General features: G+C 42.9%; 1 protein-coding gene across 1 annotated transcript in view; it reads right to left on the bottom strand.

The window, feature by feature from the left end:
• Nucleotides 1–2,705: 2,705 nt before the first annotated feature.
• The window catches only part of fat2 (FAT atypical cadherin 2), a 102,297-nt gene continuing 87,827 nt past the window's right edge, over nt 2,706–17,175 (bottom strand). Inside the window, exons 19-23 of the mRNA XM_068043037.1 lie at nt 15,213–15,367; nt 13,154–13,604; nt 12,665–12,818; nt 7,398–7,969; nt 2,706–3,217 (exon numbers count right to left, since the gene is read on the bottom strand). Coding sequence (XP_067899138.1) covers nt 2,706–3,217; nt 7,398–7,969; nt 12,665–12,818; nt 13,154–13,604; nt 15,213–15,367 — 1,844 coding nt within the window. The remainder of the gene's footprint in view (nt 3,218–7,397; nt 7,970–12,664; nt 12,819–13,153; nt 13,605–15,212; nt 15,368–17,175) is intronic.

Here is a 17,175-nt window from a genome sequence, read left to right as displayed (position 1 = left end):
TCCATGCTGTAGGATTCTATGATTCTACGTTCCTCTGCTTGTCCTCTTTCTCTCACTTATTATCCTGGTGCCCTGTCAACTCTCCCACCCCACCTCTCCTTTGCACCCGTCCTTTCACCCATCTCATCTTGCCAATGATCTGTTTCCTAATGTCCCATTTTCTCTTCCCTATTCCCTTGCTTCACTTCTCTCCCCACACCCTCTACGGCTCTTCATCATCCCCCCATCCTCTCTCACGTCCTGCTGACTACCATCTTATTAATATGAGGACCACCCCTTTGTCTCCTCATTAACCTTCACACTTTCTGTGAAGTACTGCTTTAGAGTTATTCATTTTTTAACCCAACCTATCAAAAATAAATGGAATAAACACAAGATATTGAAGATCTGTAATCAAAATAAAACCACATTTTATTGAATTTAATACAAAATTAAAAGAAGAACACTTTCTGTACAAACTCATACAGTAGAACAGTATATTAAACACTGACCACACAAACAAAATACAGTCATCACACTTTACTCAAATGGGGTACAAGCAGAACAGGTCTGCAGAAATATAACAGGGGGGGACTATGGATACGCTATAACTTCAGTCTCCAATGTCAAAATCACTTTACAGTGTCATTGTATCATTGCAGTGTTCACACAGATCAGCAGCCTGCCACTTTCTGGAAAGCTGATTGTTATGTAGCATGACCCTAGATTCGGCTCTCTTTGATGTAGCACATTGTGTATCTGAACCCTCACTAACACAGAATTTCATTTGAAGTCTCCACTTCATTAAAATAGGTATGACCCCAAAAGACACAGTCACCAATTTGTTTAACTGTGGCCATTAAGTCCAAAGCTAAGTTTTTACGTTACTCTTGGAGCAGGGAGCACTTTATACTCAATGCTATTTGACCCCATGTTGGCCCAATAGTTTGGAATGGAGGACAATTAAAGTGAATGGTTCCACACCAGTGTATTGCACAGTTCTGAGTGCTTGATAAAGACTGTACCACTCGTACTTCATTTGTATTGTCTGTTTGATTGTGGAGGGACAAGATAAACAAGTCTTGGTTCAATGTGTACTAAAATTGAAGATGTTAGTCATTTTAACAGGAAACCATAGGCAATATTAAATAAACATTTCTGGATTCTACATATCAATGAAATTCTCTCTCATCAATAATTCTTCCAGTATTTAGGTAATGAGATATTGCTCTTTTCTCCAGTAATATACTGTTCAAGACAGACCAAGTAGCTCAACAAAGAGGTTAGTCCTTGGCCCATAGCCCTCCAAAGTACCATAAAGATATTGATTCAGTACTAAGGCTGAGAAGATGGCTCAGTCAGCTCATAACAAGGGATGTGCAAAGGCAGCTCCTTCTCCTAGCACAATGCCAGATGGCAGTCAGGCACCATAGAAAGCAGTGCATTTTTTTTTGTTTCTGTATTGTAATGTGATTTTAGTAAAATTCTGATTAGATGTTTGATGATGAACTACCATTTCCCTTGTATAGGAGAGCTGATTTTAGTACAGCATGCCCCATGGTAGGTGCATTTGCTGTGGCATTCCTGCTCTTGACTTTTCCCTGAACGGATATTAGAGTCAGGGCCTCACACTAGCATCAATTCTCACTAGCTCCAACAGACAGAAATAAGCCTGTATTACCCCAAACTGCTGCTCTGATTTGAATTCGTCATGTGATTATAATTTTTTGCTTTAATGAGGAAATCTGCCAGATGTTAGCAAATGTTCTTCGCAATGTTCACATTTGCATTAGACACTCAGGAACCATTTTATGGAAATGAATTTCAGGCACAAATTGGTTTGCTTCATCAAATCTCTTATTGTTTTTAATTGGATAGCATGTCACCAAAGGCATATTTAGGACTTGCCAGTATTTGCCATTCATTGAATAATTAGCATATCTTTTTGTGAATGTATGTATAAAAAGATGTAAAGAATGTTGGTGGATGGAATATTTTCTCTTTCAGGCAACAAAGATGAGCAAGATTCATTCCCTGGCCAGGTAGATGCAGACTAAAGCTCATTGACTCTGGCGTGGAAGGTGGTGTCAGTTCCCATGTAAAATAACAAATGAGTCTATAAACAGCTGCAAAGTTATAAACCCCCCCACCCCACAACATGCTAAATTCAAACTGCTGTCAGTGAAACATAACAAGTATCAAATTGGTTTTCAAGGTATTTTCAGACGTGCATAACCATTAACAGCATACTTGTTGCAAATAACCATTAGCAAAGAGAGAACATACAAAATAATGTCCAAAGTCTCTCATTAATTCAATACTTTTATGGCTGGGAAGAGATTATATTTGTATTACTAAAAAGTCTAGATTTTCACAATCTCACTAACATCACAATCATAAAAGTTACAATGTTGTATTTGTTCTTCCAATGTCTTGCCAGTCTTTACAGTGGCAGTTCTTCTGAATTCATCAACAGCCACCTAATGTAACCTCAGTGCCATGGCCTTACTATTGCTATGCCAATCCGCTGCTACAGCACTCATACAGTGGCAAGGCTGTCAGCCTGGGACATTGTTAATCAGCCCTGTTATCCAGAGGATACCAAATCGACCATTCCATTTGTACCCACAATGAAGTTATTACAGCAGTCTTAGAGTGGGCACCAAGTGGGTGCCATCGGCCTTGAACTGTCAAAGTGCATGATAGAGATATGAAAAGTCTTCTCATTAAAACATCACCTCTTCACAGCTTCCATAGTCACTCTCCATCAGATCAGAGTCCTCGTAGCAAGTAGGCATGACTATAGGGGGTACCACAGCTTGCGAGTGCACAGGCCCACATTCTGCGTAGGATGGCTGGGCTACACTCAGACGAACGTGAACCTTCTGGTAGCCGGACTGCATGGGAATGCCTGGGACTTGGGCTTTCAGCAGCTCTGCCGGGTAGTAGCTGATGGCAGTGTATTCATTCTGGCAACGAGACGGCAGTAAAGCTGCCGGATCCCCGTCGGGAAAGTCTTCCAGAGCATTATCGTTGTACTGTGGAGCCAGGGGTGCCCGCTTGCTCCGTGTGGAATAATGGTCCAGTGGGAACGGGAAGCCATCGTATCTGTCAAAGTGTTCGTTGCCCATCGGAGGTGGGTGATTATCTTCCATTACTTCATATCGTGGATATTCCTGTATTCTTGATGACTGGGACTGAGACTGGGGAGGCCAGATAGGAGGATCACCATGATAAACTGAAATTTAAAAGAAAAGTTAAAAGAATTTTGAAGTAAACGATTCAAACTACATATAAATAATCAACAGGCATCTTCAAAAGGAATGGGCAGGGCATGCAGTGTTTTTTCATTAGCTATATATTTTCTCCTTTCCAATCAGTCTCGATCCAGCAACCAACCACCCCCATCACGCCCCACACTCCCCACCCACCCCTGCCACCAACCCACCCCTGGCCTTCATCCACCCCTGAGGTTGGTGCTTGGGATGTACATTGCCAGTGGGGAGGGCCGGACCCCAAACGCTAACTTGTCTTTTCCTTCCACCAGACTCCTGGGCCACTGCAGCTGGCTCCACCATGCCAGGTTTTCATGCTCCCCCTCTCCAATATATCTAACCCGCTTTAACTATTCATACATTCTCTGGGTCTGGCAGATGTCTAATTTCTCTCATCATGTCTCCTTTTGTCTTGGGCTATTATCAATTCATTCAATCTTCGCTGCCTCCGGAGAATACTTGCCATCAGGTGGCAGGACCGTATCTCCAACACAGAAGTCCTCGAGGCGGCCAACATCCCCAGCTTGTACACACTACTGAGTCAGCGGCGCTTGAGATGGCTTGGCCATGTGAGCCGCATGGAAGATGGCAGGATCCCCAAAGACACATTGTACAGCGAGCTCGCCACTGGTATCAGACCCACCGGCTGTCCACGTCTCCGCTTTAAAGACGTCTGCAAACGCGACATGAAATCCTGTGACATTGATCACAAGTCGTGGGAGTCAGTTGCCAGCGTTCGCCAGAGCTGGCGGGCAGCCATAAAGACAGGGCTAAAATGTGGCGAGTCGAAGAGACTTAGTAGTTGGCAGGAAAAAAGACAGAGGCGCAAGGGGAGAGCCAACTGTACAACAGCCCCAACAAACAAATTTCTCTGCAGCACCTGTGGAAGAGCCTGTCACTCTAGAATTGGCCTTTATAGCCACTCCAGGCGCTGCTTCACAAACCACTGACCACCTCCAGGCGCGTACCCATTGTCTCTCGAGATAAGGAGGCCCAAAAGAATTATCACTTCTGCAAGTTAGCCATCTCCAGTTCTCCACTTAATCACTTCACAGCTTATTCTTTTTCTTTTCTTGTGTATGCGTTTCTATCCTTCACTCAGAGAATCGCAGGACATTGTTAACTGATAGCACCATACTGCCCTCAGCAGTTGATAATCTGGTCTAAATGTTGCAATGAAATTTGAGATGTTTTCAAGGTAGTGCTTTCTACAGGGTGCCATCCAACAAGCTCAAACTACCCACCGTAATGCGAACAGGCCCATGCTGCCGATAATAGCTACAACCTTCAGATCCATGCTATCTTATTCATGTTGTAAATTCCTCTGAAGGATCTCATTAAGTTATTATTTCTTTCTCTAGTTACCTTTTTGCAATTTTTAGGATTTCTTTCAATTTCATTTTTATATTTGCTTTTTATTTTTGTGACTTGCCTATCAGTCTGATTTATTTTCTGCTTAGTATCTTTTGTTTAATATTCCCTATTTGCTTCATTCTTTCAACTGATTTTTCCACTTCCTTTATTTTCTCCCTTTTTTAATACCAATGTTTTTCCATTCAAACAATCCATAAAGGAGGCTCCAGTTCATCAACAGGACCCAACCTGCTAGAAAGCTAACACCAAGCCCTGTGGAGATAAAGGGAGTGTAATAACGATGGAGAAACAACTAAAGAACTGTCAAAAAATGCAGGCTGTTGCTAGTGCCCCATGATTCAATGAGTTTTTTTAAGTAGCTGTGTCATTCAGATCAGGGAGGCCCCAGGTTAGACTCCTGGTCTGTCTAAACTTGAGATGATATCAGTTTGGCTGGAACATGGGAACAGGAGGAGGCAATTTAGCTCCTCAAGCCTGTTTCATCATTCAATTAGACCATAGCTGATGTGTATCATAACTCCATCAACACACCTTGGTTCTCGAATCCTGAATACCTTTACCTAACAAAAATCTATCAATCTCAGTTTTGAAATTTTCAATTGACCCCCAGCCGTAACAACTTTTTGGGGGAGAGGGTTCCAGATTTCCACCACACAAATTACTCTTTGTGTGAAGGAATGCATCCAAACATCACGCTTGAACAAATAAAAACAGCAGAGCTTCTCACTCCGCAGATGCTGCCACACCTGCTGAGTATTTTCAGTACTTCCTGTTTTTATTTCAGATTTCCAGCATCCGCAGTATTTTGCTTTTATCACCCTTGAACAGCCTGGCTCTAATTTTGATGTTATGCCTCCTTGTTCTGGACTCCCACACTAGATGATATGGTTTCTCTCCATCTGCCCTATGAACTCAATTGGGTTGTGATAATTAGGGTCATTATCACCAGTTTAAGTTAAGAAAAAATGGCCAGGGAACCTGCTACCATTTGTATTAACATGATCCCTGGTTAAGGGTAAGATTAGGCTTAATGTAATTCTCTTTTTTGTTCAGCCAAACAGCCGACTAACATTGATTGTCAAGGTTCACACACGAATAATGGCTTTTGTGTGCCACTGGAGGCTGACTGGCACTGGTAAAATTGTGGCAGTGTTACACCACAGAGGGGTGTGTAGGGCAATGAGAGAAAACTCCTAAAACACTGAGGTACACATATCGACAGGCCCCGTTTTTGTACATGCACATAGTTGTTTTTTGTTAAATCCCAATATTTGGTTAAAAGTACAGCTTCACAATTACCCAGCAGTGATCCACAAAATATTTAAAGACACAAGAGGCAAAGATTAAAAGAAAAGAAACACAACACAGCTTGAACATCGGCCTCCTGAGCCATATTCATTTCTTACCTAATAAAATTTCCCCAAATTGTATCACACGATATAATAGGTGCACACCAACAGAATTAGAGTCATAGAGCACTGAAACAGGCCCTTCGGCCCACTGAGTCTGTGCTGACCAACAACCACCCATTTATACTAATCCTACATTAATGCCATATTCCCTACCACATCCCCACCATTCTCCTACCTACACTCGGGGCAATTTACCTATCAACCTGCAAGTCTTTGGCTGTGGGAGGAAACCAGAGCACGCAGTGTAAACCCACGCAGTCACAGGGAGAACTTGCAAACTCCACACAGGCAGTACCCAGAACTAAACCTGGGTTGCTGGAGCTATGAGGCTGCGGTGCTAACCAACGCGCCACCCATGACTCCATGGAGTCATTTTCAAAATTGTCGCCTAGGCGGCAACCTGGTGGACTGGATTGTCCACCCATTGCAGAAAACCGGGCAGGTTTGGCAGCGGGCAAGCGATCTGCAGGGCTGTGTTACCTCTCAGCTGGTGAGGTCGAAAATTACCTCCTGTAATTGTTTAGTTTGTTATTGGTTTCAAAAGGCATTGCTATGATTTTCTAATAGATACTCTTTGACTGATATCTAAATGCAGAGATCGAAGACATGGAAACTGACTGATTGAAGTCAGGAATCAGGAATCCCTGCTGCAGGTTAGGGCAGGTTCAAGGGTCTCAGGTAAAGCAAGCATTAGAGGCCTCCCAGGAATGTAATTCTAAGACACAATACAGAATTCAGAATTTAAAGGGGAACTGGCTTCATGAGAAAATTATTTGGCAAAAATGTTTTTTTCATTTGAGCAGAACCAAAAAAGAGTGGTGCACCATTTTGATCCTGACCTGTATATAGATTGATGCACTTTATCTGGCAAACAACTGAAGAAAGGTTTTTCACGAGGTTGTGTCCTCCTGATGTTTCTTTTTTTAATATTTGTTTTTGGGATGTAGGCAGTGCTGGCAAGGCTACATTTATTACCCATGCCTAGTTTATCCTGTGAAATCAATGCTGTGTCTCTTTCTTGAACCACTGCTGTCCTTGTAGTATTGGTGCTCCGACAATGGCATCAGGTAGGGAATTCCAGGATGTTGACCCAGTGATAATGAAGGGATGGCCATACATGCCCATTATATGCCCATTGGGACACTAAGGCCAATTTCAGTGCTCCACTGCAGACCTGGGTGAGATCAAGAAATTCAGCATACACCTGGCACAGAACCTGGAAATTACCTGCATGGATCAATGCACTGAGCTGTTAGGATATACTGGAATGAAGACTTCTAAAATTATTATGCTTGTAACTTGTTTAAGCCTCAATTAAATAAAATGATCAAAGATAGAAAACATTAAATGTTCTCACCCTCATACTCGCACTCCCAGGTCGTTTTTGGTATAGATTCGTTATCTGAGTTAGATGAGGGAGGAGGAGGAAGGTTTGGTGCCACACTGCATACGACAGCTGGCCTGGACTTGCTGTGCACTGGGTTGAACGTGTTGAGGTCTGGATGCCCCTGTGATCCATGGTAAGAATCTCTGTCCAAGTCGTAAGTGGAACCTTTGATAATGTTGAGTGGGATGAGCGCAGCTGAATGTGAATCACAGCAACTGTTCTTTGTCATTTCACTCTTCGACAGCTCGTTGCTGCCCAGAACACTCAGGGAGGATTGGTTCTTCTTTTTGTTCTTGATCTTACGGAAGACGACAAACAATGCAACTAAAATGCAGGCCACCAGCACTGCTACTGCTATTTCGATAATTTCATAGTGGCTAATGACTATCGGAGAGGACTGCAAGTGCCCCTCTGCCCATGTCTCACACAATCTGCCAATGTATCCAGGCGCACAGCTGCAGTTAAAGGAACCATGGAAATTCTCACAGCTCCCATTGTTCACGCAAGGATGCTTCAGGCATTCATTGAAATCCTCTTTGCACCTGGGAATTCAAAGCAAACAGTTGTCAGAAAAAGTGATTGGGGGATGAAAGGGGGGAGCCCACCCAATGGTTCAGAGTTAAAATCACTGTCTCTGAGGCATATAGACAAAGAATCACCCCTAGTCGAAGCTGACCTAAGCCACGATGGAGATAGGACATCATGATTGGCAGAAACTCCCCTAGGTTAGGGAAGGGAAAATGGTTCACTGTTTGTGCCACTGGTTGTTATGTAATGATCTCCACTGGTGGGGTGTGAGGTCAGGATGATCTTAGCTAAGAGATTCTTCAACAGTTCATTAAAATCAAAACCCAACAAAGAACAGCACCAAAGACACTTCAGAATGGGGCCATTTCCAAACTTATTTATTTAACAAATGCAAATCCCTGGAGCCAAGTGATAGCCTCCTCATTTGCTGAGTTTAAGGTGATTAGTCCACCACTTAGCCTGTAGAGGGGACACTCCTCAGTAATGTGCAACATTGTTTGTGTCTCTACACAAATGCATAAGGGGTTTGTACTGAGGCCCCAGCGGTAGTGGTTGGCTGCGCAGGGGCCCTGGCTTGTCTTGAACCTGTTTAGCAAGGACTATTCTCGCTGTGGTAGATCAAAGCCTGCCATTCAGAAGATGGGGTTTCCAAATAATCCCTATTTATAAGACATGTGGATAGAAATCATACTTCACTCTAAGGTACTATAGACTATAATTTCAACAAGATAACATTAAATAGGCAATTTTCATTAGAAGTGTGAACAATGGGAAGCAAGATTTTGTAGACAGGAATTATGTGCAGATATTACATCTTAATGTATTATGGATATTTTCATATGGCCTAGTTTCAACAGAAGGTGGCAAACCAGAAGATGGCAAACCTAATCTTTACTTTTCCTTTTAAAAATTATTTTCTTCAAATGAAAAAGTACTTCAAGTTTAACCAGAATTGAAAGGCTGCAACTATCAGGAAAAACTGTACAGGCTCAGGAAAAGTGAAGACTAAGAGAAGACCTGATAGAGTGCTTTAACATTATGAAGTGGTTCAATAGGACGGACATGGAGAAACTGTTTACAGGACTAATTAATGACCTCATAATAAAGGCAGGTAGGTCGCAGTGATCACAGGATTGAATTTCACATTAGTTTGAGGGTGAGAAGAGTGGTTCTAAGACTAGTGTTTTAAACTTAAATAAGGGTAAGTAAAGACAGAGCTGGCTAAAATAAACTGGGAAATTAGGTTAAATATAGATTAGTAGAGATGCAGTGGCAGACATTTAAGGAGATATTTCATAATACTTAGCAAAGATACATAGCAGTGAGAAAGAAAGACTCTAAGGGAAGGACGCACCATCCGTGGCTAACTAAGGAAGTTAAAGATAGTATCAAATTGAAAGAAAAAGCATACAATTCAGCAAAGAGTAGTGGCAGATCAGAAGATTGGACAGAATATAAAAATATCTCAAAGAATGGCTAAAACAATAATGAGACAGAAATTAGAGTATGAGAGAAAGCTAGCTAGAAATATAAAAACAGGTAGTAAGAGTTTCTACAGGTATTTAAAACAGAAAAGAGTAAGTAAAATGAGTGTTGGTCCTTTAGAAAGTGAGTCTGGGGAGTTAGTAATGGAAAATAAGGAAATGGTGGAGGAATTGAACAGATTTTATCTGTCTTCACTGTAGAGGATACAAATAACATCCCAGAAATAATTGTGAATCAAGAGTTGAAAGGGAGGGAGGAACTTAAAACAATTATCATCATCAGGGAAAGGGTACTGAGAAAATTATTAGAACTAAAAGATGACAAGTCCCCAGGTCCTGATGGACTTCATCCTAGGGTTGTAACAGAATTTAGTGAGATAGTGGATGCATTGGTTTTAATTTTAAAAAATTTCCTAGATTCTGGAAACAGTCCCTTCAGATTGGAAAATAGCAAATGTAACTCGGCCATTCAAGAAAGGGAAGAAAAAGAAAGCAGGAAACTACAGGCCAGTTAGCTTAACATCTGTCATAGGGAAAATGCTGGAATCTATTATTAAGAATGCTGTAGCAGGTCATTTAGCAAATCTCAATGCAATCAGGAAGAATTACCATGGTTTCGTGAAAGGGAAATCATGTTTGACTAATTTATTGGCGTTCTTTTAGGAAGTAACAAGCAACGTGGATAAAGGGAAGCCTATGGATGTGGTGTACTTGAATTTCCAATAGGCATTTGATAAGGTGCCACATCAAAGGTTACTAAATAAAATAAGAGCCCATGGTATAGGGAATAATATATTAACATGGATAGAGGATTGGTTAGCTAAAAGGAAACAGAAAGTTGGCATAAATGAATCGTTTTTAGGTTGGCAGGCTGTAACTAGTGGGGTGCCACATGGATCAGTGCTGGTGTCTCAACTATTTACAATCTGTATCAATGACTTGGATGAAGGGACAGAATGTATGGTTTCTAAATTTGCTGATGACACAAAGATTGGTGCGAGAGTAAGTTGTGAAGAGGACATAAGGTGTCTGCAAATGGATATAGATAGGTTAAGTGAGTGGGCAAAGATTTGGCAGATGGAGTATAATGTGGAATGTGTGAACTTGTTCACTTTGGTTGGAAATATAGAAAAGCATCATATTATTTAAATGGAGAGAGATTGCATAACTCTGAGATGCAGAGGGATCTGGGTGTCCTAGTACATGAAACACAAAAAGTTAATATGCAGGTACAGCAAGTGATTAAGAAGGCCAATGCAATGTTGTTGTATATTGCAAGGGGAATGGATAATAAAAGTAGAGATGTTTTGCGACAGTTGTACAGGGCATTGGTGAGACCACATCTAGAGTATTGTAATAAAAACAAAATACTGCGGATGCTGGAAATCTGAAATAAAAACAAGAAATGCTGGAACCACTCAGCAGGTCTGGCAGCATCTGTGAAAAGAGAAGCAAAGTTAACGTTTCGGGTCAGTGACCCTTCTTCGGACTGTATACAGTTTTGGTGTCCTTACTTAAGAAAGGATATAATTGCATTGGAAGCAGTTCAGAGAAGGTTCATTTGATTGATTTCTGGGATGAGAGGGTTGTCTTATGAGGAAAGGTTGGACAGGTTGGGTCTGTAACATATAAGATCCTGAGGGGACTTGACAGGGTGGATGTTGAAAGGATGTTTTCCCTTTTGGGAGAGACTTGAACTAGGGGGCACCGTTTAAAATTATGGGGTCTCCCATTTAAGACAGAGATGAATGTTTTCTCTCGGAGGGTCATGAGTCTATGGAATTCTTTTCTCCAGAGAGTGGTGGAGGCAGAATCATGCAATTTTTTTAAGACAGAGGCAGACAAGATTCTTGACAAACAAGGGAGTCAAAGGGTATTGGGGATAGGCAGGAAAGTGGAGTTGAGTCCACAAACAAATAAGTCATGATCTTTTAGAATGGTGAAGCAGGCTCGTGGGGCAGAATAGCCTACTCTTGCTCCTAGTTCGTATGTTTCTATTTGAAGATGAGTCAGAACAAGGAGGCATGAATGTAAGATAGTCAGCAACAGACTGAATAAAGAATTTAAGATGAATTTCTTTACATAAAAGTGGCAAGAACGTAGAGCTCGCTGCCAAATGGAGTGGTTGACATGAATAACAATAGATGCATTTAAGGGGAAGCTAGATAAGTACATGAGAGAGAAAGAAATAGAAGGATGTGTTGATAGGATGAGATGAAGTAAAGTGGGAAGAGGCTCATGTGGAGCATAAATACTAGCATAGACCTGTTGGCCCAAAGTTCTTGCCCTTGTGCTGTAGTTCTAGCTGGCTAATCAGGTGCAGAGGAATCTAAACAGTATTTGAAGTTGGGCTGAGAAATGGCAAATTAAATTTGATGTAAAATAGTGCAAAGTGACAAGACTACCCTAAGAGAGTAAACATTGAACTATAAACTAAATGATATTAATCTACAGGATATGACACATGAATTTTGGGGATGTACAGATCAGATATAACTATTTCACACAGAGAATAGTGAATGTTTGGAATGAGTGAAGTTGATAGAACCAGTAATTCTAAGTGGGAGTTAGGCAAGCATTTAGTAAAATCATCACTTGTGGGATATATAATGTGAACTGTGTATTATGAAATTTGGTGCTATGTTTCAAGTAATAACACGTCACCATAGACAGAAATCCAGCTTGAAGACAGCTGATGCATAATTTGAACTTGGGCCTGAAAGAGTGGAAATGCACTCAGTATACTCGGCAGCATTGTGGGTACTGAGTATGGCGGACACAGCAGTATTGTGAGCACTGTGTACGGTGGACACATCAGCATTGTGGGTGCTGTGTACGGCAGACACAGCAGTATTGTGAGCACTGTGTACGGTGGACACATCAGCATTGTGGGTGCTGTGTACGGTGGACACAGCAGTATTATGGGTACTGTGTACGTGACTGTCAGCACGTTGTGGTTTCGACCTATATCAGCACTGATATCTATGAGACTCAATGAGAAGTCCTGCAGCACTCTGGAATGAGGAGTGTGCAGAGACTTCTTCCTTGCAAGTAAAAATAAATGGTACACTGTTAACCTCTATCAGATGGTGTGGAGAGTCGTTAATTGATTTTAATTGATTCCCAACAAAGGGTCAACTACAGTTTATAGTCAGTCTTTCACAATGTTAATAAGGAGCTGGAGGAAGTGGTTGTAGTGAAGTGTGATAAGGTACTGTTCTTTACCTTGGTCCTGAATACTCCTTTGTGCAGTTGCAGGTATAGCCACTCTTTTGTGGAATGCAGGACCCACCATATAAGCAGGGTTGTGAGAGGCAGGGATGATCAATTAGTTCACAATGCACACCAAGGATATTCTTCGGACACTTGCAAACATATCCTGGATTTAAGACATAAATGAATATTTATGTACAATAGCTATACAATAAACTGCACCATAGTAGCTTTGTCCCGTTCTTTTTCTGCCAATTTTATCCCATCCTTCCCCTCAAAAGTTTTGACTTCCACTAGGATTTCGATCCAAAGGCATCACCCCAGCAGCCATTCTTAGTGGATGAACCCAAGCAATGAATGTCAACAGTTGATTCAACGGGGACAGGGGTGTATTACTGGATGAACTCGCTGAACTACCAGGTGGAAGAGTTATCCTTTGATTCTACTGCAGCCTGGGTAAAATGTCCATCCAAAGGTTTTGCCAATGTGCTCATTACTCACCTCCGGATGGAACTTCAGTGCATGTTCCTCCATTTTGACATGGTGCTTTTGAACATACTTCAATAGGGGGACAACAGGCTTCAATTCCTACAGACGTTTCAACCACCACAAATGGTTCACTTGTTTCTTCATTTTTTGTGATGTCATCCTTCTGGAATCTAATGGAACGAAGGCAGCCTTTGAATGCCCTGATGACTTGTTCATGATTATCAGGTCCCAAGATGTTCGCTTGAACTTTACCACCGAAAAACACAAAACCACTTCTGCGACATGTCTCTGAAAGTGCCACAGAAGTTATGTGTTCTATGTCCAGCACCAGCTTTACAGATATCTCTGTTACCTCAACTGCAACTGAATGCCACAGCCCATTGTTGACTGGCATGTTGTTCACTGACAAGACCCTACTCTTTTCATCACAGACATAAGTGAACATCAGATCTCCATTGGTAATCTGTAAAACATAATCAAAAGAGTGATTTAAAAAAATGTTCCTGCCACAATTAAACCTGCTGGCTTTCTGGAAAGGCTGTGTTTGCTGACAACGCAACCACTAGGTGGTGCTGCACTAGCACATGCGCAAATGCGGCCTGTTTCACTGAAATGTCACTGTCTGCGATGTTCAGGCCGCTGCCAGGATTAAAGATGGCGCTGCTCAATTTATCACAGAAAAACAACTTCAACCCATGGCAGAACACAATGGACATGTTTGATACACGGAGAACATTGTGCTGTTTAAAGTCTCAGCAGAAGGACAGCACCTGCACACCCTTCATAATTCTGTGAGGTTTCAGTGCCATCCCACTCTCCGGCTGCTCACTGCCACCGCACCCAACCCCCCCTCCCCCGCACCGCCCCATCCCGCTCTACGGGCGCTCACTCCCCGCTTCAGAAAGTGCTGGAAATACTCAGCAGGTCAGGCAGTATCTGTGTAGAGAGAAACGGAGTTACTATTTCAGGTTTGTGACCTTTCATCGGGATAGTTCAAGCACCTAGGTTAGTTGGAATTAGGTAAGTAGGGCATTTGAATGGGTTCTGTATGTATCTGGAACTCAACTGACCAAAACTCCCCATTTAGTCACAAAAAATCTACATTTCAACATTGTTGTTTGTCTGGCCTAATGTTTAAATTTTTTTTTAAAATTTGTTTCATGGGATGTGGCTAGGCCAGAATTTGTTGCCCGTCCCCAATTTTTTATTTTTTATTTTTATTTAGAGATACAGCACTGAAACAGGCCCTTCGGCTCACCGAGTCTGTGCCGACCAACAACCACCCATTTATACTAACCCGACAATAATCCCATATTCCCTATACTAGGGGCAATTTACAACAGCCAATTTACCTATCACCTGCAAGTCTTTGGATGTGGGAGGAAACCGGAGCACCCGGTGAAAACCCACGCAGACACAGGGAGAACTTGCAAACTCCACACAGGCAGTACCCAGAATCGAACCTGGGTCCCTGGAGCTGTGAGGCTGCGGTGCTAACCACTGCGCCACTGTGCCGCCCACTGTGCCAATTGCCCTTGACAAAGTGGTGGTGAGCTGCCTTCTTGAACCACTGCATTCCATCTGGTGCAGGTAGACCCACAGTGCTGTTAGGGAGGGTGTTCCAGGATTTTGATCCAGTGACAATGAAGGAACAGCGATATAGTTCCAAGTCAGGATGGTGTTTGACTTGCAGGGAACTTGCAGGTGGTGGTGTTCCCACATGCCTGCTGCCCTTGTCCTTCTAGGTGGTAGAGGTCGCGGGTTTGGAAGGTGCTGTTGAAGGAGGCATGATAAGTTGCTGCAATGCATCTTGTATATGGTACACACTGCTGCCACTGTGTGTTGGCGGTGGAGGGAGTGAATGCTTAAGGTGCCGATCAACTGGGCTACTTTGTCCTGGATTGAGTCGAGCTTCTTGAGTGTTGCTGAAGCCACACTTATTCCATCATAATCCTGACTTGTAGATGATGGACAGGCTTTAGGGAGTCAGGAGGTGGGTTATTCGCTGCAGAATTCCCAGTCTCTGACCTGCTATTGAAACCTACGGAGATTGAATAGGTTGCGCTTTTACCTCAAGAAGACTGGAATCCGTTCCATTGGTGTACATCACTACTGCATCTGATTGGACAGTCTGTATTCGGAAATTGATGGCTGTTTTCACTGGATCTTCTTCACCCAGATAACGATACTTCATGTAGCTGTCACCAGTGAATCTCAGAGAAGAATCTGAAATATTAAAACGTCTTGATGGATTTTCTGCTAACACCGTTTTCAGCAGGTAAAGTAACTTCATATCCAACTATAATTATAGAACAGCATGACAACTATTAATCTAATATCTACTCCAATAAATTTAATTTGGAAAAGTGCAGTGCTCTGCCCGCTAGCAGGGCAAATGCTCAACATAGATATACCCTTCATTAAAGAAGTTGGAGAAAGAAAGAGATCTGGGCATTTCCATGCCTACCTCTCTAAAGGTACATGAGCAATGCCGTGAAGCAATAGCCAGAGCAAATAGTGTGCTGGGGTGCATTAGTAGGAGAACTGATTATAAACATACTATTTTGTCCTTGTACAAGACTTTGGTCAGCCCTCACTTGGAATACTATGTTCAGTTTTGGTGTCCTCACATGGTGAGTGATGTTCAAGCTTTGCAGAGCGGCCTTTATCAAACATCGCGCTGTCAGTTTCACAGCTCAGCTGCTGAAGCAGGAAATGCACGTCCCAACTTTCACAGGTTTGGGGTTTTCTGACTTTTTTTAAAAAGTCCGCCGGAAAACCCCCGAATCTGTCTGATGTTGGGAAGTGCATTCCTGCTTCAGCAGCTGTCATCTGTGAAACTCTGCGTGATGTTTTTAAACAAAGTGACTGACCACAAAGCTGCTTTGTTGAGTGCTCCTGCTCAGTACAACTGCCAGAGAGAGGGAGGGGGTGGAGAAACAAAGAGAGAGAGCATTACAGGGCGGTAGATCGCAACTTTAAAAAAAAATTCATTCATGGGATGTGGGCGTCGCTGGCCAGGCCAGCATTTATTGCCCATCCCTAACTGCCCTTGACAAGGTGGTGGTGAGCTGCTTTCTTGAACCGCTGCAGTACATTTGGGGCAGGTACACCCACAGTGCTGTTAGGAAGGGAGTTCCAGGATTTTGACCCAGTTACAGTGAAGCAACGGCGATATAGTTCCAAGTCAGGATGGTGTGTGACTTGGACGGGAATTTGCAGGTGGTGGTGTTCCCATGCATCTGCTGCTCGAGGTGGTAGAGGTCGCAGGTTTGGAAGGTGCTGTCTAAGGAGCCTTGGTGCGTTGCTGCAGTGCATCTTGTAGATGGTACACACTGCTGTCCCTGTGCGTCGGTGGTGGAGGCAGTGAATGTTTGAGAATGAGGTGCCAATCAAGTGGGCTGCTTTGTCCTGGATGGTGTCGAGCTTCTTAAGTGTTGTTGGAGCTGCACCCATCCAGGCAAGTGGAAAGTATTCCATCACACTCCTGACTTGTGCCTTGTAGATGGTGGACAGGCTTTGGGGAGTCAAAAGGCGAGTACCCGCCGCAGGATTCCCAGCCTCTGACCTGCTCTTGTAGCCACGGTATTTACATGGCTACTCCAGTTCAGTTTCTGGTCAATGCTAGCCCCTAGGATGTTGATAGTGGGGAAATCAGCGACGGTAATGCCACTGAATGTCAAGGGGAGATGGTTAGATTCTCTCTTCTTGGAGATGATCATTGCCTGGCACTTATGTGGCACGACTGTTACTTGCCACTTATCAGCCCACGCCTGGATATTGTCCAGGTCTTGCTGCATTTCTACACGGACTGCTTCAGTATTTGAGGAGTTGCGAATGGTGCTGAACATTGTGCAATCATCAGTGAACATCCCCACTTCTGACCTTATGATTGAAGGTCATTGATGAAGCAGCTGAAGATGGCTGGGCCTAGGACACTACCCTGAGGAACTCCTGCAGTGATGTCCTGGAGCTCAGATGATTGACCTCCAACAACCACAACCATCTTCCTTTACGATAGGTATGACTCCAAC

The sequence above is a fragment of the Heterodontus francisci genome, chromosome 12, assembly GCF_036365525.1.
Source record: "Heterodontus francisci isolate sHetFra1 chromosome 12, sHetFra1.hap1, whole genome shotgun sequence".
NCBI lineage: Eukaryota > Metazoa > Chordata > Chondrichthyes > Heterodontiformes > Heterodontidae > Heterodontus > Heterodontus francisci.
The sequence above is the reverse complement of the archived record's forward strand: the minus strand, read 5'-3'. Positions and strand labels throughout refer to the sequence as shown.